This window comes from Coregonus clupeaformis, chromosome 31 (assembly GCF_020615455.1).
Source record: "Coregonus clupeaformis isolate EN_2021a chromosome 31, ASM2061545v1, whole genome shotgun sequence".
Lineage (NCBI taxonomy): Eukaryota > Metazoa > Chordata > Actinopteri > Salmoniformes > Salmonidae > Coregonus > Coregonus clupeaformis.
Genome location: NC_059222.1, coordinates 416,508 through 432,504, shown reverse-complemented (window position 1 = coordinate 432,504; position 15,997 = coordinate 416,508). Strand labels below are relative to the sequence as shown.

The 15,997-nt window shown below is 43.0% G+C and overlaps 1 protein-coding gene across 1 annotated transcript in view; it reads left to right on the top strand.

The window, feature by feature from the left end:
* The window catches only part of LOC121547202 (calpain-15-like), a 79,883-nt gene that overhangs the window by 42,618 nt on the left and 21,268 nt on the right, over window positions 1-15,997 (top strand). The window contains exon 3 of the mRNA XM_041858346.2: window positions 14,828-15,036. Coding sequence (XP_041714280.2) covers window positions 14,828-15,036 — 209 coding nt within the window. The remainder of the gene's footprint in view (window positions 1-14,827; window positions 15,037-15,997) is intronic.

Sequence of the window (15,997 nt, the reverse complement as noted above, 5' to 3'; positions counted from 1 at the left end):
GGAAACAGGGCGTTGGAAAATTGATTGTGTTAATGCTTTTCAAAAGCTAATAGTTTTCTAAAAGAGCATGGGTCAAGACAACTAACATTTTACGCTAGCAACTTAAATCAGTTTCCATGTACAGCACACAATTTTATTCCTGCTGGGTGGTGCCTGGTAGCCATTTTGTTTCTTAAGAGCTCACCACTGACACATCAGCATCTCTTTCAATAGAGATGAATAGTCAACGAGCTTCCCAAACAGCATATTTCATTGTGCCGTGAATAATTAATCCAGTAGGGGTGTTTTACATGTGTCACACTGCAACGCTGAACTGCCAAACGGCACAGTACAGGGGTTTTTCTGGATCGAAAAGGGGCTTAGGTGGTGGGCGTGGCAGTAAGTAAGTAACGAGCCTTGGCTTGTGCGAGCCGGAACATCTCATAGGGCAGGAGCCTATCTCCTGTTTCTGTAGCGTGAGGCAGGTTGATGTACAAGTACACCTCCTGGATAATATGCTAGTCTATCGCAGGACCTTACCCCCAATCTAGCTCCTTAATGCCAAGCAGAGACCCATCAGGTCCCATTTTTACAGCCTTTGGTATGATTCGGCCAGGGATTGAACTCACAACCTTCCAATCTTAGGGAATTTTAGAGGCCCCCATTTTGGCGGTGTAGAAAAATCTTTGCAATTTTAAGCCAATTTCCTGCAATTCTTCAAATTTCTAAATGGAGCTGAGATAATTTTTTGCCGTTTTTAAAACACATTTCCTGCAATTTTGCCATGGAGCTAAGAGAGAATTGAGCAGTTTTAAAGATAGTTTCCTGCAATTATATGCATTTTGCCATGGATAATGCTGTGTTCTTTTGCTCAAACCTAATAACAAAAGGAATACTGCTAAATCCATTGTTTTTGACATTTTCAATTCTCCCTGACTGTCTAGCTTTTATTATTGTGATTGTTAGTTCTTAAAGGTTATATTATTTACAAATACACTGCTCAAAAAAATAAAGGGAACACTTAAACAACACATCCTAGATCTGAATGAATGAAATAATCTTATTAAATACTTTTTTCTTTACATAGTTGAATGTGCTGACAACAAAATCACACAAAAATTATCAATTGAAATCAAATGTATCAACGCATGGAGGTCTGGATTTGGAGTCACCCTCAAAATTAAAGTGGAAAACCACACTACAGGCTGATCCAACTTTGATGTAATGTCCTTAAAACAAGTCAGAATGAGGCTCAGTAGTGTGTGTGGCCTCCACGTGCCTGTATGACCTCCCTACAACGCCTGGGCATGGTCCTGATGAGGTGGCGGATGGTCTCCTGAGGGATCTCCTCCCAGATCTGGACTAAAGCATCCGCCAACTCCTGGACGGTCTGTGGTGCATGGAGCGAGACATGATGTCCCAGATGTGCTCAATTGGATTCAGGTCTGGGGAACGGGCGGTCCATAGCATCAATGCCTTCCTCTTGCAGGAACTGCTGACACACTCCAGCCACATGAGGTCTAGCATTGTCTTGCATTAGGAGGAACCCAGGGCCAACGGCACCAGTATATGGTCTCACAAGGGGTCTGAGGATCTCATCTCGGTACCTAATGGCAGTCAGGCTACCTCTGGCGAGCACATGGAGGGCTGTGCGGCCCCCCAAAGAAATGCCACCCCACACCATGACTGACCCACAGCCAAACCGGTCATGCTGGAGGATGTTGCAGGCAGCAGAACGTTCTCCACGGCGTCTCCAGAATCTGTCACGTCTGTCACATGTGCTCAGTGTGAACCTGCTTTCATCTGTGAAGAGCACAGGGCGCCAGTGGCGAATTTGCCAATCTTGGTGTTCTCTGGCAAATGCCAAACGTCCTGCACGGTGTTGGGCTGAAAGCACAACCCCCACCTGTGGACGTCGGGCCCTCATACCACCCTCATGGAGTCTGTTTCTGACCGTTTGAGAAGACACATGCACATTTGTGGCCTGCTGGAGGTCATTTTGCAGGGCTCTGGCAGTGCTCCTCCTGCTCCTCCTTGCACAAAGACGGAGGTAGCAGTCCTGCTGCTGGGTTGTTGCCCTCCTACGGCCTCCATGTCTCCTGATGTACTGGCCTGTCTCCTGGTAGCGCCTCCAGGCTCTGGACACTACCATCCTGGATGAGCTGCACTACCTGAGCCACTTGTGTGGGTTGTAGACTCCGTCTCATGCTACCACTAGAGTGAAAGCACCGCCAGCATTCAAAAGTGACCAAAACATCAGCCAGGAAGCATAGGAACTGAGAAGTGGTCTGTGGTCACCACCTGCAGAACCACTTCTTTATTGGGGGTGTCTTGCTAATTGCCTATAATTTCCACCTGTTGTCTATTCCATTTGCACAACAGCATGTGAAATGTATTGTCAATCAGTGTTGCTTCCTAAGTGGACAGTTTGATTTCACAGAAGTGTGATTGACTTGGAGTTGCATTGTGTTGTTTAAGTGTTCCCTTTATTTTTTTGAGCAGTGTATATAGGTCCATTATCTTTTCTACGTACTTTAGAGTCATTGAAGTTTACACTGAAAGCATTTTTCCATCTCGAAAATAAACTACCAGTCGGTTTCAGTCTTCAGTTCACACAAGGAGACGTGAATCATAATTTATTTTTAACTGAAGTGCCCCGAAAAAACGCTTAGGCGGCTCGCCTATGGATTACAATGGCAGAAAAATCCCTGCAGTACTGCTTTCTAATACCCCGGCTTCTTTACCATGCTTCCAGCGATTAGCCTGCTACTGCGATCTGCCTCGTTGTTAAAGATGCTACCAAGAGACCCTTATAGGCTTATGTTGTTGTTGTTTCTGTTTGCGCTTCTCTGCTCGTTAGTACATTTTTAAGGGGGAACTGGGTGAACGTTTGTCCCTTGAATGCACCGGCGGTGCCTAGCGTCTCTGATTATCCCAAATAATCCCTCCCGTCAAAGGAAAGTCATTCCGAAACCAGAAAAAAGCTCAAAGTCAGATGAGGTTGTGGTTCTCATAATGGATTCCAATTATTAGTTGTTTGTCCTAAAAATGCTCCGAAGTGAAGGTGTTCTGTTTGTCCATGAGTAAGTTAATCGCAAGCCCAGAGTCTGTGTGTATCATATTTATTGTTGCCATAGGTGCATATAGGCTACCACTGCAACAACATAACATTGAGATGGGGGGGAGAGGGTTGTAAAGCCCATAAGGATCTGTTGGTCACGTCCAGGCTGGTGTTTAAGTGAGCTACGACAAATGTAATCCCATTTAGCCTAATTTAGTCAGACTTCATCTGTGTCCTGTTACTGATGTTGACCTAAGTTAGCGTAGCACTTACCTACACTATCCTAACTTCCTACCCTGAGCTGCCTGCTCCAGGGTGAAGTTTCCCCTAGGTACAGATCTAGGATCAGCTTCCCCTCCCACAATGCAAAACTGACCTAAGGTCAGCATCTAGGGGCAACTTCAACCTACTACACCATGCTGCCCCTGGTACACTTTCTGATTCTGACTTTAAGTTTCTCTGACTCTACTTTCTCTCACATAGACACTACCAGTCAGTTTCAGTCTTCAATTCACACAAGGAAACGTGAATCATAATTCGTTTTTAATTAGGTGATGAATTGAAACCGTGAAATTAGGTTTTTATAGTGGTGATAGTCATTTCGATTTCAAATTTTCTAAGTAAACTTTGATATAATAAACTGTTACAGGAGGGTTGAAAGTTCTCATAGCCAACAAAAGCCTTGATTCTCTAACCGTAATGACGTTGAACCCTATCAAGAAACAATTCATTGTTATTAATTGGCATAAATGTCAGTCTGGAAAAATGTATCAAGGGATTTTCTTAATGGAGAAAACCTAATTACAACCTAATCTCCAAATGAAAACACCTAATGTAGATTGACGTCCCTTTGCCCCACTACTTCTGCTCGTCATTAAATAAACTGAACAAAATTATAAATGCAACATGCAACAATTTCAACAATTTTACTGAATTACAGTTCATATAAGGAAATCAGTCAATTGAAATAAATTCATTAGGCCCTAATCTATGGAATTGATATGACTGGGAATACAGATATGCATCTGTTGGTCACAGATAACTTTTAAAAAAGTTAGGAGGAGGTCTCTCAAGTGGCCGTGTCCGGGAGTCCCATAGGGCGGCGCACAATTGGCCCAGCGTCTTCCAGGTTAGGGCAGGGTTTGGCCAGCGGGGCTTTACTTGGATCATTGCGCTCTAGCGACTCCTTGTGGCGGGCCGGGCACCTGCAGGCTTGGCACCTGCAGGTCGTCAGTTGAAGTGTTTCCTCCGACACATTGGTGCAGCTGGCTTCCGGGTTAATCGGGCGGGTGATAAGGAGAGTGGTTTGGCGGTCATGTTTCGGAGGACGCATGACTCGACCTTCGCCTCTCCCGAGCACATTGGGGAGTTGCAGCGATGAGACAAAGGGGAGGAAAAAATATATACAAAAATTAATAAAGGGGCGTGGGATCAGAGAACCAGTCAGTATCTGGTGTGACTAAAAGTGTTGGTCCCATGTGGCGGTCACGACATTTCGTCAGCAGGTGATTGTCAAGCAAATAACTCTCGGTCTCACGTAATTTACCGTTAATGAACATAAACACATTTAGCATCTCCTGGTGTCCACACATAGCCTACAAGCCATTTAAAAAAGTATAATAAATCCATGTAATATAGCCTACACCTTCACAATAAATCCACTATTTATTTTAGACAGGTCTAAAGAAGCATGATATGAAGAAAATGTAGTCTATTTCAGAAGAAAATAATAGCATACTCAGAGGTGTCCGTATGTTAGGCCCTGATCTGGCTATGCCAAATGGCTGTGGGCTACACTAGTTTATTTAGCAGACAAGATTTGCTTATAATTCCGTGGCATTATTTTATAGTATGAAGAATACAATTGAACAAAGCTGAATAAAATATACATATTTTCTCCAAACGATTTGAGGGAGTGCGCACATGCAGCTATTCTGTGTTAAGCGGTTAACAGAGAAATAGGTACTCCTATATGCTTAATTGAGATTCTAATGATGATTTGAAAAAAAGTCGCTTGAAAGGCATGAGCTCTGCTTTGTTATTTTGTGCAGGCTGTACACACTCCAATAGTCTCTCATTCACAATTTGACAAGCACTTGATAATGCCTCGAATTTCGCAGCGGCATCCACTTTGTGGCCATAATGCACCCTAAATAAATCCATGCCTTTTGCGGCCCGGAGTGCTGCGTTGTTCCCATCTCTCTGAGTGTGCTGCGCAATCGGATGCCCTCTCACTCACATGGCTCTCCGTCATGTGATCGGGTCTTTCTCACAGGCTACAAGTGAAGACAGACACATCGGGGACGCAACTGCGCGCGTCCTTATCCAATTTCGAGGTGCATATTGAAGATATTGGAAGAACTTGTTCACATTTACTTTTCGTCAGCCAACAAGATGAGTAGGCCTAACGAACAGCAAAAGCACTAGCCTATGTCAATCTACTATCCCCCATAGTACAAAAGTCAACCTATTCTATTCTGTGCAAGAAATACATATTCCAAACATAGTCTGGGACAGTTGTGGGATGCGATGAATCCCAAATTAATACAAACACTAGGATCAAAAAACCTTATTTATGCAATGTGGCTGACGCAACAGATCAGAACATTTAGCTTAAAATGTTGAAACTATTAGGCTATTTCTTCACATTATAAGCGCAGCAATGCGCACATGGTAGTAGGCTATAAGCGCGAATGTTCCATTAGCAGAAAACACCATTATCAAAAGTGACCGCAAATGCAATTATGCATGTAATGCTTTTATTATAAAGGTGCCTTTTTATGGTGAAAATGATCTTCCCCAAACTTGAAACTCATGTACTGCTTATATATGCCAGTTAGGCTCTACACCCCTTGTAAAGCGGATTAATTTTAAGAAGTTATTTGGCCACATTAGTTGTAATACAAACCTTATTAAAACATATAGGACTATGGGCTAAGCTACATGAGGTGTGCGACTATGATAAGAAAAAGTTGCAAAAAGAAGGCATTGTTTCTTATGCTGGGCATCATTCACAAGTGATAATATATAATTCACAAATGATAGGCTAATATTGTCACCCATCAGACTTTTCTTGATTTAATCGTGTCTTTACATATACTAAATAATATATGTGTGACATTTGTTTTGATTTAGAATTGACCATTATCATGCACCTGTATCGAAACAGGGGCAGCGGGACAAAATACATGTCATCTATGCACTTAAATAGCGAATGGAGGACGCATTTCCCCATGGTTTATTTCCATGCCAGCCAGGTAGGCTATACTCCTGTTGTAAATATAAGCAATATGCTTAATATTAGGAAAGTTGAGAAATAAATATAGTAGGCCTAGCCTATAGAAAGCTGATGGGATCCTCTTTTTATTAGCTGCCATCACTCGGTTTTCTCCCGCAATTGCATAGCCTATAGAAATGTTGAGCAACATGAGCTCATGGACTCTCATTAAGTGTTTGATTAGATTTTCGAAAGCATTTGCATTGATGTCAGTGATTAGAGGGACTGCAGGAATGTACACCAGAGCTGTTGCCAGAGAATTGAATGTTCATTTCTCTACCATAAGCCATCTCCAACGTCATTTTAGAGAATGTGGCAGTGTGTCCAACTGGACCCACAACCGCAGAACACATGTAACCACGTCAGCCCAGGACCTCCACATCTGGCTTCTTCACCTGTGGAATCGTCTGAGACCAGCCACCCAGACAGCTAATGAAACTGTGGGTTTGCACAGCCAAAGAATTTCTGCACAAACTGTCAGAAACCGTCTCAGGGAAGTTAATCTGTGTGGTCGTAGTCCTCACCAGGGTCTTTGACCTGACTGCAGTTCGGCGTCGTAACCGACTTCAGTGGGCAAATGCTCACCTTCGTTGGCCACTGGCACACTGGAGAAGTTTGCTCTTCACGGATTAATCCCGGTTACAGCTCTACCAGGAAGATGACAGACGTTGTGTGGGCGAGCGGTTTGCTGATGTCAATGTTGTGAACAGAGTGCCCCATTGTGGCAATGGGGTTATGGTATGAGCAGGCATAAGCTACGGATAACGAACACAATTGCATTTTATCGATGGCAATTTGAAGGCACAGACATACCGTGACGAGATCCTGAGGCCCGTTGTCGTGCCATTCATCCGCCGCCATCACCTCATGTTTCAGTATGATAATGCACTGCCCCATGTCGCAAGGCTCTGTACACAATTCCCGAGAGCTGAAAATGTTAAGTTCTTCCATGGCCTGCATACTCACCAGACATGTCACCCATTGAGCATGTTTCGGATGCTCTGGATCGACGTGTACAACAGCGCGTACCAGTTCCCGCCAATATCCAGCAACTTGGCACAGCCATTGAAGAGGAGTGGGACAACATTCCACAGGCCACAATCAACAGCCTGATCAACTCTATGCAAAAGAGATGTCGCGCCGCATGATGCATCTGTTGGTCACACCAGATACTGACTGGTTTTCTAATCCACGCCACTACCTTTTTTAAAAAGGTATCTGTGACCAACAGATGCATATCTGTATTCCCAGTCATGTTAAATGCATAGATTAGGGCCTAATTTATTTATTTCAATTGACTGATTTCCTTATATGAACTGTAACTCAGTAAAGCCTTTGAAATTGTTCCTTGTTGCATTTATATTTTTGTTCAGTGTAATTTATTGCACCCAAATTGGCCATTTTAATTTATAGGATTCATATAATATTCAATAAATATAATACCTAACATCTGATTTGGCCCAAACTTTTTTTGAACAATGAGTTAGACATGAGGAATCCAAAGAAATGGTCAAAAGCCACCCACGGACCCCCACACCCCACACCAATCCCACCCCAACAACAAGTATATAGTATCAGTTCTCTATGTCTGACCACTATATGATGCTGTTCCTGCGATTAGGTGATTATTTAAAAAAAATTATCCCAATGTTAAAGGAATAGTACACCCAAATTACAAAATATCATATTGGTTTAAGCAGTCTATGAACAAAGTATGACAGCAATCCATGCTTTGGTTTTGTTGTCCACTTTTTCAAATACTAACTTTTTTGCATTTGTGGCACAAATCCAATGCAAGTCAATGGTACCTACAGTTGAAGTCTGATAGGCTAATTGACATCATTTGAGTCAATCGGAGGTGTACCTGTGGATGTTTTTCAAGGCCTACCTTCAAACTCAGTGCCTCTTTGCTTGACATCATGGGAAAATCAAAAGAAATTAGCCAAGACCTCCGAAAAATAATTGTAGACCTCCACAAGTCTGGTTCACGCCTGAAGGTACCACGTTCATCTGTACAAACAATAGTACACAAGTATAAACACCATGGGACCATGCAGCCCTCATACCGGTCAGGAAGGAGACGCGTACTGTCTCCTAGAGATGAACGTACTTTGGTGCGAAAATTGTATATCAATCCCAGAACAACAGCAAAGGACCTTGTGAAGATGCTGGAGGAAACAGGTACAAAAGTATCTATATCCACAGTAAAAACGAGTCCTATATCGACATAACCTGAAATGCCGCTCAGCAAGGAAGAAGCCACTGCTCCAAAACCGCCAAAAAAAAGCCAGACTACGGTTTGCAACTGCACATGGGGACAAAGATCATACTTTTTGGAGAAATGTCCTCTGGTCTGATGAAACAAAAATAGAACTGTTTAGCCATAATGACCATCGTTATGTTTGGAGGAAAAAGGGGTCTGCTTGCAAGCCGAAGAACACCATCCCAACCGTGAAGCACGGGGGTGGCAGCATCATGCTGTGGGGGTGCTTTGCTGCAGGAGGGACTGGTGCACTTCACAGAATAGATGGCATCATGAGGAAGGAAAATTATGTGGATATATTGAAGAAACGTCTCAAGACATCAGTCAGGAAGTTAAAGCTTGGTCGCAAATGGGTCTTCCAAATGGACAATGACCCCAAGCATACTTCCAAAGTTGTGGCAAAATGGCTTAAGGACAACAAAGTCAAGGTATTGGAGTGGCCATCACAAAGCCCTGACCTCAATCCTATAGAAAATGTGTAGGGCAGAACTGAAAAAGCGTGTGCGAGCAAGGAGGCCTACAAACCTGACTCAGTTACACCAGCTCTGTCAGGAGGAATGGGCCAAAATTCACCCAATTTATTGTGGGAAGCTTGTGGAAGGCTACCCAAAACGTTTGACCCAAGTTAAACAATTTAAAGGCAATGCTACCAAATACTAATTGAGTGTATGTAAACTTCTGACCCACTGGGAATGTGATGAAAGAAATAAAAGCTTAAATAAATCATTCTCTCTACTATTATTCTGACATTTCACATTCTTAAAATAAAGTGGTGATCCTAACTGACCTAAAACAGGGAATATTTACTAGTATTAAATATCAGGAATTGTGAAAACTGAGTTGAAATGTATTTGGCTAAGGTGTATGTAAACTTCCGACTTCAACTGTATATTAGCATTTTGACACTTCATGTTCAAACCAACCTAAAGCAGTGGTATCGGAACTTTTTCAGTGGGGACCCCATTTTTTTCCTACTGAATTTCTGGGGACCCTATTTTTTCCCCGCAATAATTTATCGCTACCCCACCCCAAATCTAATGACACAACCTTCATTTTCACATCAACAAATAACCTTCATTTCATTGCAACCAATAAATAAATTTACTCAATAAAATTGTATTTTTCAAATTATCTTTCTCAAACACTTTTGGATATTGTCCCATACAATATATACTTTTTGGGGGGCGACTTTGAATACCACTGTACTAAAATATCAACAACAACAAAAAAGATTGTTACTTATCGATGATTTGGATGTGAAGCGTGAAAATGCTAATATAGGTACCATCTTTGGATGGGTTGTTGTCATACCAGGTCCATAAACTGCTTACAGGGTAAGGAAACCAATTTGGCATTTTGTAATTTGGGTGAACATTGAGGGGAGGGGGAGATAATTTTTCAAAAAATCACCTAATAGCAGGAACAGCATCATCTAGTGGTCAGAACCTGGTAATATCAGGATGTAGGATGGCACATAAACCTAACAACTTCAATGACTAATTTCTCTGAACAGGAGAAAAAAACCTATCACCAAATTCACTGAGAATACATTACATAGGATGAAGAAAAAATACTCAGAGCCGCAGCTCCATACTATTTGTTAGACATAGAGAACTGGTTTGGTGGGGGGGGTCCGTAGGTGGCTTTTGACAATTTCTTTGGATTCCTCTTGTCTTACTCACTAACCACGTTTCCATCCACAGTTTTTATTGCTGTAAAGTCACACTGTATAAAAAAAAATCAAGACAGTTGTGATGGAAGTTTCAGTACAATTTTATAAATGCTGACAGATAATTTGTTCGTTCGACATGGTGGGATCTTTTTGTGTTGGTAAAATGTATTATGCTAGAAATTATTGTGGAAACGCCTTTATGCGCAAATATGGATATAATAACCATCATATCAATGTAAACTTGGAGTCACGTGACGATGTGGTGTGTGATCCTCCCACTACGACTCGGGAAACCATGCAGTTTATTGCAGTGTTTATTCGGCTACAGATGAAATAATAACTTATGAACTTCACAAGGTGGTGAAAGTGCACGGTGATCTTGATGCTCCTTTCCAATAAATATTGAGTGTCTGATTCTGGTGACATGATGATCGATATTGACTGCCATTTGACAAATACAAATATTCTCTCTCTTATCCATAATAATCTCATGTAGACTAGCCTACCCCCACAACCTTCCTGCACTGTATCTGCCAGCTGTTGGCTAGAGTGCACGTGCCAAGACCAGAGTAGGCACATTTGCTATTTAACGCAACAGTTTTTATGACAAAACTATCGGTAGAGTTGAAAATGCGATGGAAACACAATGAACTTTAGATTTTTATTTGGTACATGAGAACTTAAGCGAAAAATTACATTTTGTGTGCACTACGTCATCACACTCTGATTTTTATCCGCAACAAGTCCGTTTGGTGGAAATGTTTTCTTTATGCAGATTTTATTATATTCACATGAAAGTATATCGCCATTTCGATGGAAACCTAGCTAGTGTTAAAAAAAAGTTTAGTCCAAATCGAATGTCAGGTACTATATATTTTTAATATTATATGAATCCTATAAATTAAAATGCAACATTTGGGTGCAATCAATTAGCTTAATTTCTCAGAGATCAAATTATATTTCAACAAAATAATGTTGTAGGAATGCTAATCTTATCTATTTCTAACTACAGAAACGATTTCAGAACAATCTGAGATGGTGGGTGTCATGGCTTGCTAAAATGGGGGGCCAGTATGACAAATGTATGCACTCACTAATTGTAAGTCGCTCTGGATAAGAGTGTCTGCTAAATGACTAAAATGTCAATTGGATCATTAAAAAAGACAACTTTGTAGTCCTGTGTAGCTCAGTTGGTAGAGCATGGCACTTGCAACGCCAGGGTTGTGGGTTCGATTCCCACGGGGGGGCAGTATGAAAATGTATGTATGCACTCACTAACTGTAAGTCGCTCTGGATAAGAGTGTCTGCTAAATGACTAAAATGTCAAATGTAAATGACATGGAATGACTCCTCACAAAAGAGGGGGAGAAGGAAGACGGCAGTATCTGTTGCTAGCTCACTTTTTTTATCTCGACCCCATGGAATCGGCATTGAAAAAAGCCACAGAATTCCATCATGAATGTGGGCATGAAGTGTTTACCAGTTTACCTAGGCCTAAATCGTCACATGTATTAGCAACATAATGGGGGGGAAATTAAAACGGATACAGCAACATAGTCGCTCACACGTGCATTTCATTCCATGTGGACTGGTATCGTGTCATGTTTATAATGGCACAACGTCGGCTCTACCTTGCATTATTCAAGTCAAATGCTGCTCTGCGAGTTGCGGGTTCACCTTTGGGAGTGTGTGTGGGAAGCAGGCTATAGAGGAAGGATGTTAGAGAGAGCCTCTCTTCCTCTGGAACAATTAGGCTAAATGTATCCCTTCATACCTTCTTTCTCATCCCTTGCTCCCATAACTCCCCCCCTTTCCTTTGTGGCTGTGGCGCTACCCATGTGCACGCTAAGGTGAACACGGGCCATTCTATTTTTAGAAACGGGGGAGTAGAGTAGCAGCAATAATCCACTTCCCTAAAGCGAAAATAATCAGCGGGAGCATCGAGCGGCACATCTCAGTTTATGGAGGGTGAAGTCGGCTAGGCAGTGCATCTATCTCCCCCAGGGTGCCTCATGACTGCCTCAGCCTAACACGAGATGCTAAAATACCTCCTCCGGTAAATAAACGATATGGCTACCACTCAGAGTTGGCATGCACAGAGTGGCACAGACCACTCCAAAGCCACTCTATAGCTACAGAATGTAAGAGTTAGCCTTGGATTTCCTGATGTGGCCTTCTGGGTCAAAGACGAGAGCTTAGATTACTACAATGTTGTGGAGACATATCTCTTGTCTAGCCATTTCAGTCACAGACAAGGAAATTAAGAACGGAAGCTATATGAGAGTGGAGCAAAGATGGTATTTAGGAAGTATAAGGACAAAGGCAACAATCCACATAGACAATGTCCCTCCATGGTCTGCTACTTGAGGTTTTAAGCAATAAAGAAATAGCCCCAAGTGTGCCCATCCACTTTACGATTTAAGACTGGGGAACGACACTGAGGCATGTTGGCATTCTTTCTAACCTGTAAAGCCCTGTGTGGTGAAAACATTGTTTCTTGGCTGCCACCAAAAATGAATTCTCTTTTGGAGCATGTAGAGTACACTGAACGTATTGATTGTTTCCTGTTGACAACATCATATGTTCCTCTTGTCCCTTCTATTTTCCATTAAATAGCAGAGGCTATATAACAGCACAACTCACAAAGAATGCCTCATGTCACATGTGAGGATTTTAACTGAAAGCAACAGCGACAGGCAAACCTCCACTTTCCACTTGGACAAATGTCAACCGCCACATGATTTAACTGGCCATAGCGGCACGTGTTTTACAATAAGCCACTGTAAATGACGGCATTATCAGTGCTGTTTTTATGTGATGGCAGTTCAATAACTGTGCCACTGTCACGTCGGCTCAATAGCTATCCATCGCTACTGTTACCACGATCAATAGGTTGACTGTAGCGTCGAACTGGGTTTCAGTGAGTGCCAGTCACTCCCTCTCCACATTCAAACGTCCCAGTATTGATTCAGGTTTCTATAGAGACTAAGACAGCTGGAGTGCTGTTTGTTTTGTTAGCCGGAATAGCCTAGCCACGAACTGTGACTGTGAATGCACTAGAGTGCTCTCAGGCATTGGCCCAGCCACAGTTCCATCGGAGACAGTCAGTCAGACCAGCACTGTGTTGCACTGTCACCCTCACAACAGGCCTCAAACAGCTGGCCATGGCGAGAATAGCTGAAGGGACACTAACGCTGCATGTGACTGTTTGTGTCGTGTCTGTCTGGCTCGCTGTGGCGGTCTGTCCTATTTCTACACGTGTCATGATGACTCGTGCTTCGTCCTCGTTTGCCTTTGATTTCGACGTGTGCAGAAAGTGGACACGCTCCACATATATGTTTATCCTATTTCTTATACGCTAGCGTCTTTGTGAGGTCCTGAGCTGTCGGCGAGTGGTTTTTGGGACTAAAGGAAAAAAGGCCTTTCTCTCTACTTGCAGGTCCGTAGGGCCAAAGCTGAAAGCTCTCCCAACTGCTGTGAAGCAAACCAGGCGGTTTATACCTCTGAACTACAGAGTCACTGACGGCCCCCGGGGGGGGGGGCTAAATCTGCTGGAGCATGATGGGAAACGGGGGCAGGGGCCAAAGTGCTGCTGCCGCTGTCTGGCACAGTGTCGAGGGTGACAGAAGCGGCTTTTGTGTAGGGTGACGAATCCATTTTCCTCCACCGACTGTGCGACGCCGTGGGTGCTTACAGTACTTTCCACTGGTTCAGGATGCGGGATCCAAATGCTGCCACCAGTGAGCAGAGGAAATAGGATAGGCTAGTCTTTGTATGTGTGCTCTCAGGTTTGTCGAGCGAGGTTTTGGCAGTGACATTGTGTGTCACATAGGGTGTGTAGGTCAGTTAGCCTAAATGCAAACTGTTTTGTTGAACAGGGATCACTTACGTTTATGTTGAAGTAGACATTTTTAGCAGATTATCTCAATTGTGTGTTTCAAAGAAACAATGTTTAGCCTAAGTGAACGCTTGAAAGTGCTTCACGGGGAGTGCAAGTCGGTGTGTAGTTCAGTGTGCCGTCTTCTTGATCTCGGAAGATGTGTTTTGATGTGTGTTGGCACAGCACATTCCATGCTGCGTGTGCATCTTAATGTGTTAGCAGCAGGGGGAGGCTCCTTTAGCCACATGAACATTCAGTGCCGGTGGTTGTCCTTGTGACCATCTCAGCATCCTGTGACTCCTACAGTGGCCTGCAGGGCTCCAAATGTAATCATCAACCATTTAACACAAACATCAGACAGAAAAATGTAGGCTAGGGTCTATAATGGTTTATATGTCTAACCTTAGATCCCTGACAGTGTCATGTTTAGGGCTATTTGATGTGTTGTTAGTTTACACATACTGTATTTAAAATATATTATGGGATTTCCAGAGTGGAGCCAGCATACGTGTTTGCTCTGTGTGGTGACTTAGTCTTGTCTCGACTAGTCTTGATGCCGGTATGATGTTACACTTGTTCAGCCTTCTCCTCGCAAAGCAAATGTCTCATGCGTTTTCGCAGGGCAGTAACTTACTTCATCAGCTGGACTGTTGTGAATCCTCTGTCTCAGAGTTTTATATCTCTCTTTCTTTTAGAACGTGGTGAACTTCGTGGACGACAGCTTCCCCCCAGGCCCGTGCTCCGTGGGCTTCCCCGAGGGTGACAGCGTCCAGCAGCGAATCAAAAAGTGGCTCCGCCCCCACGAGATCAACTGCAACAACTTCAAGGACCGGGGCGTCAAATGGTCCGTCTTCCGCACCCCGCGGCCCTCGGACATCCTGCAAGGCCTGCTGGGAAACTGTTGGTGAGTTGTCGTCACTGAACGTGTGCATTTTCGTAGTATATGTAGCTCAACTATGTGTGCGTGCGTCCGCGTGCATGTGTCTGTGTGGGTACAAAACCGTGTGCAACCTACCTTAAGAAGCGTGTGTGCATGCTTGTGTGTCTGTGGCTTGTGTGTAGAAGTGTATCCACGTGGCGTGTGTGTTCAGTGTGCTTGCTGTGCTTCTTAGACACAGTGTTTGTCTCCGTCCTCCCTGGACTATTCCTAATGTATTTCTGAATGAATAAACCAACTCCACTCTACATGTGAGAGGTGATCTCTCATCGCTCTTTCTTAAAGGTCAGGGTGAATAACCGCGAGAACGAACAAGCACACTGGTGGCCCGTGTAGTTTATCATTGAGCAGTGACTATAGATGTACTCTCTGGGCCTAAAGCAGATAGAGAAGGAGGGAGGGGGAGAGAGAGGTAATGAGGGAGAGGGAAAGAGGTAGGTTAACCCTCTAGAGTCTAAGCCCTGTCTAAGCCATGTTGTGGGGGTTGTTTTAAGATGGTCATACCAAGGAGCATTTAGCTATTTGATTGAATATTTTAATTTAAGTTATTGTTTTGGGATGAAACATTGAATTTGGCAATAGAAACGCATTGAATAACAGATTCACTACATGGAACAACAGATAGTCCCCAAAAAAATCTAAAGGAAGTTTGATCTGAAGTGTCTATCCTATACATGTTTTACATGTATTTATCCCCTTATTTTAGGCACTAAACTATCTCCATATACAGTACCAGTCAAAAGTTTGGACACGCCTACTCATTCAAGGGTTTTTCTTTATTTGTACTATTTTCTACATTGTAGAATAATAGTGAAGACATCAAAACTATGAAATAATACATATGGAATCATGTAGTAACCAAAAAAGTGTTAAACAATATATTTTATATTTGAGATTCTTCAAAGTAGCCACCCTTTGCCTTGATGAC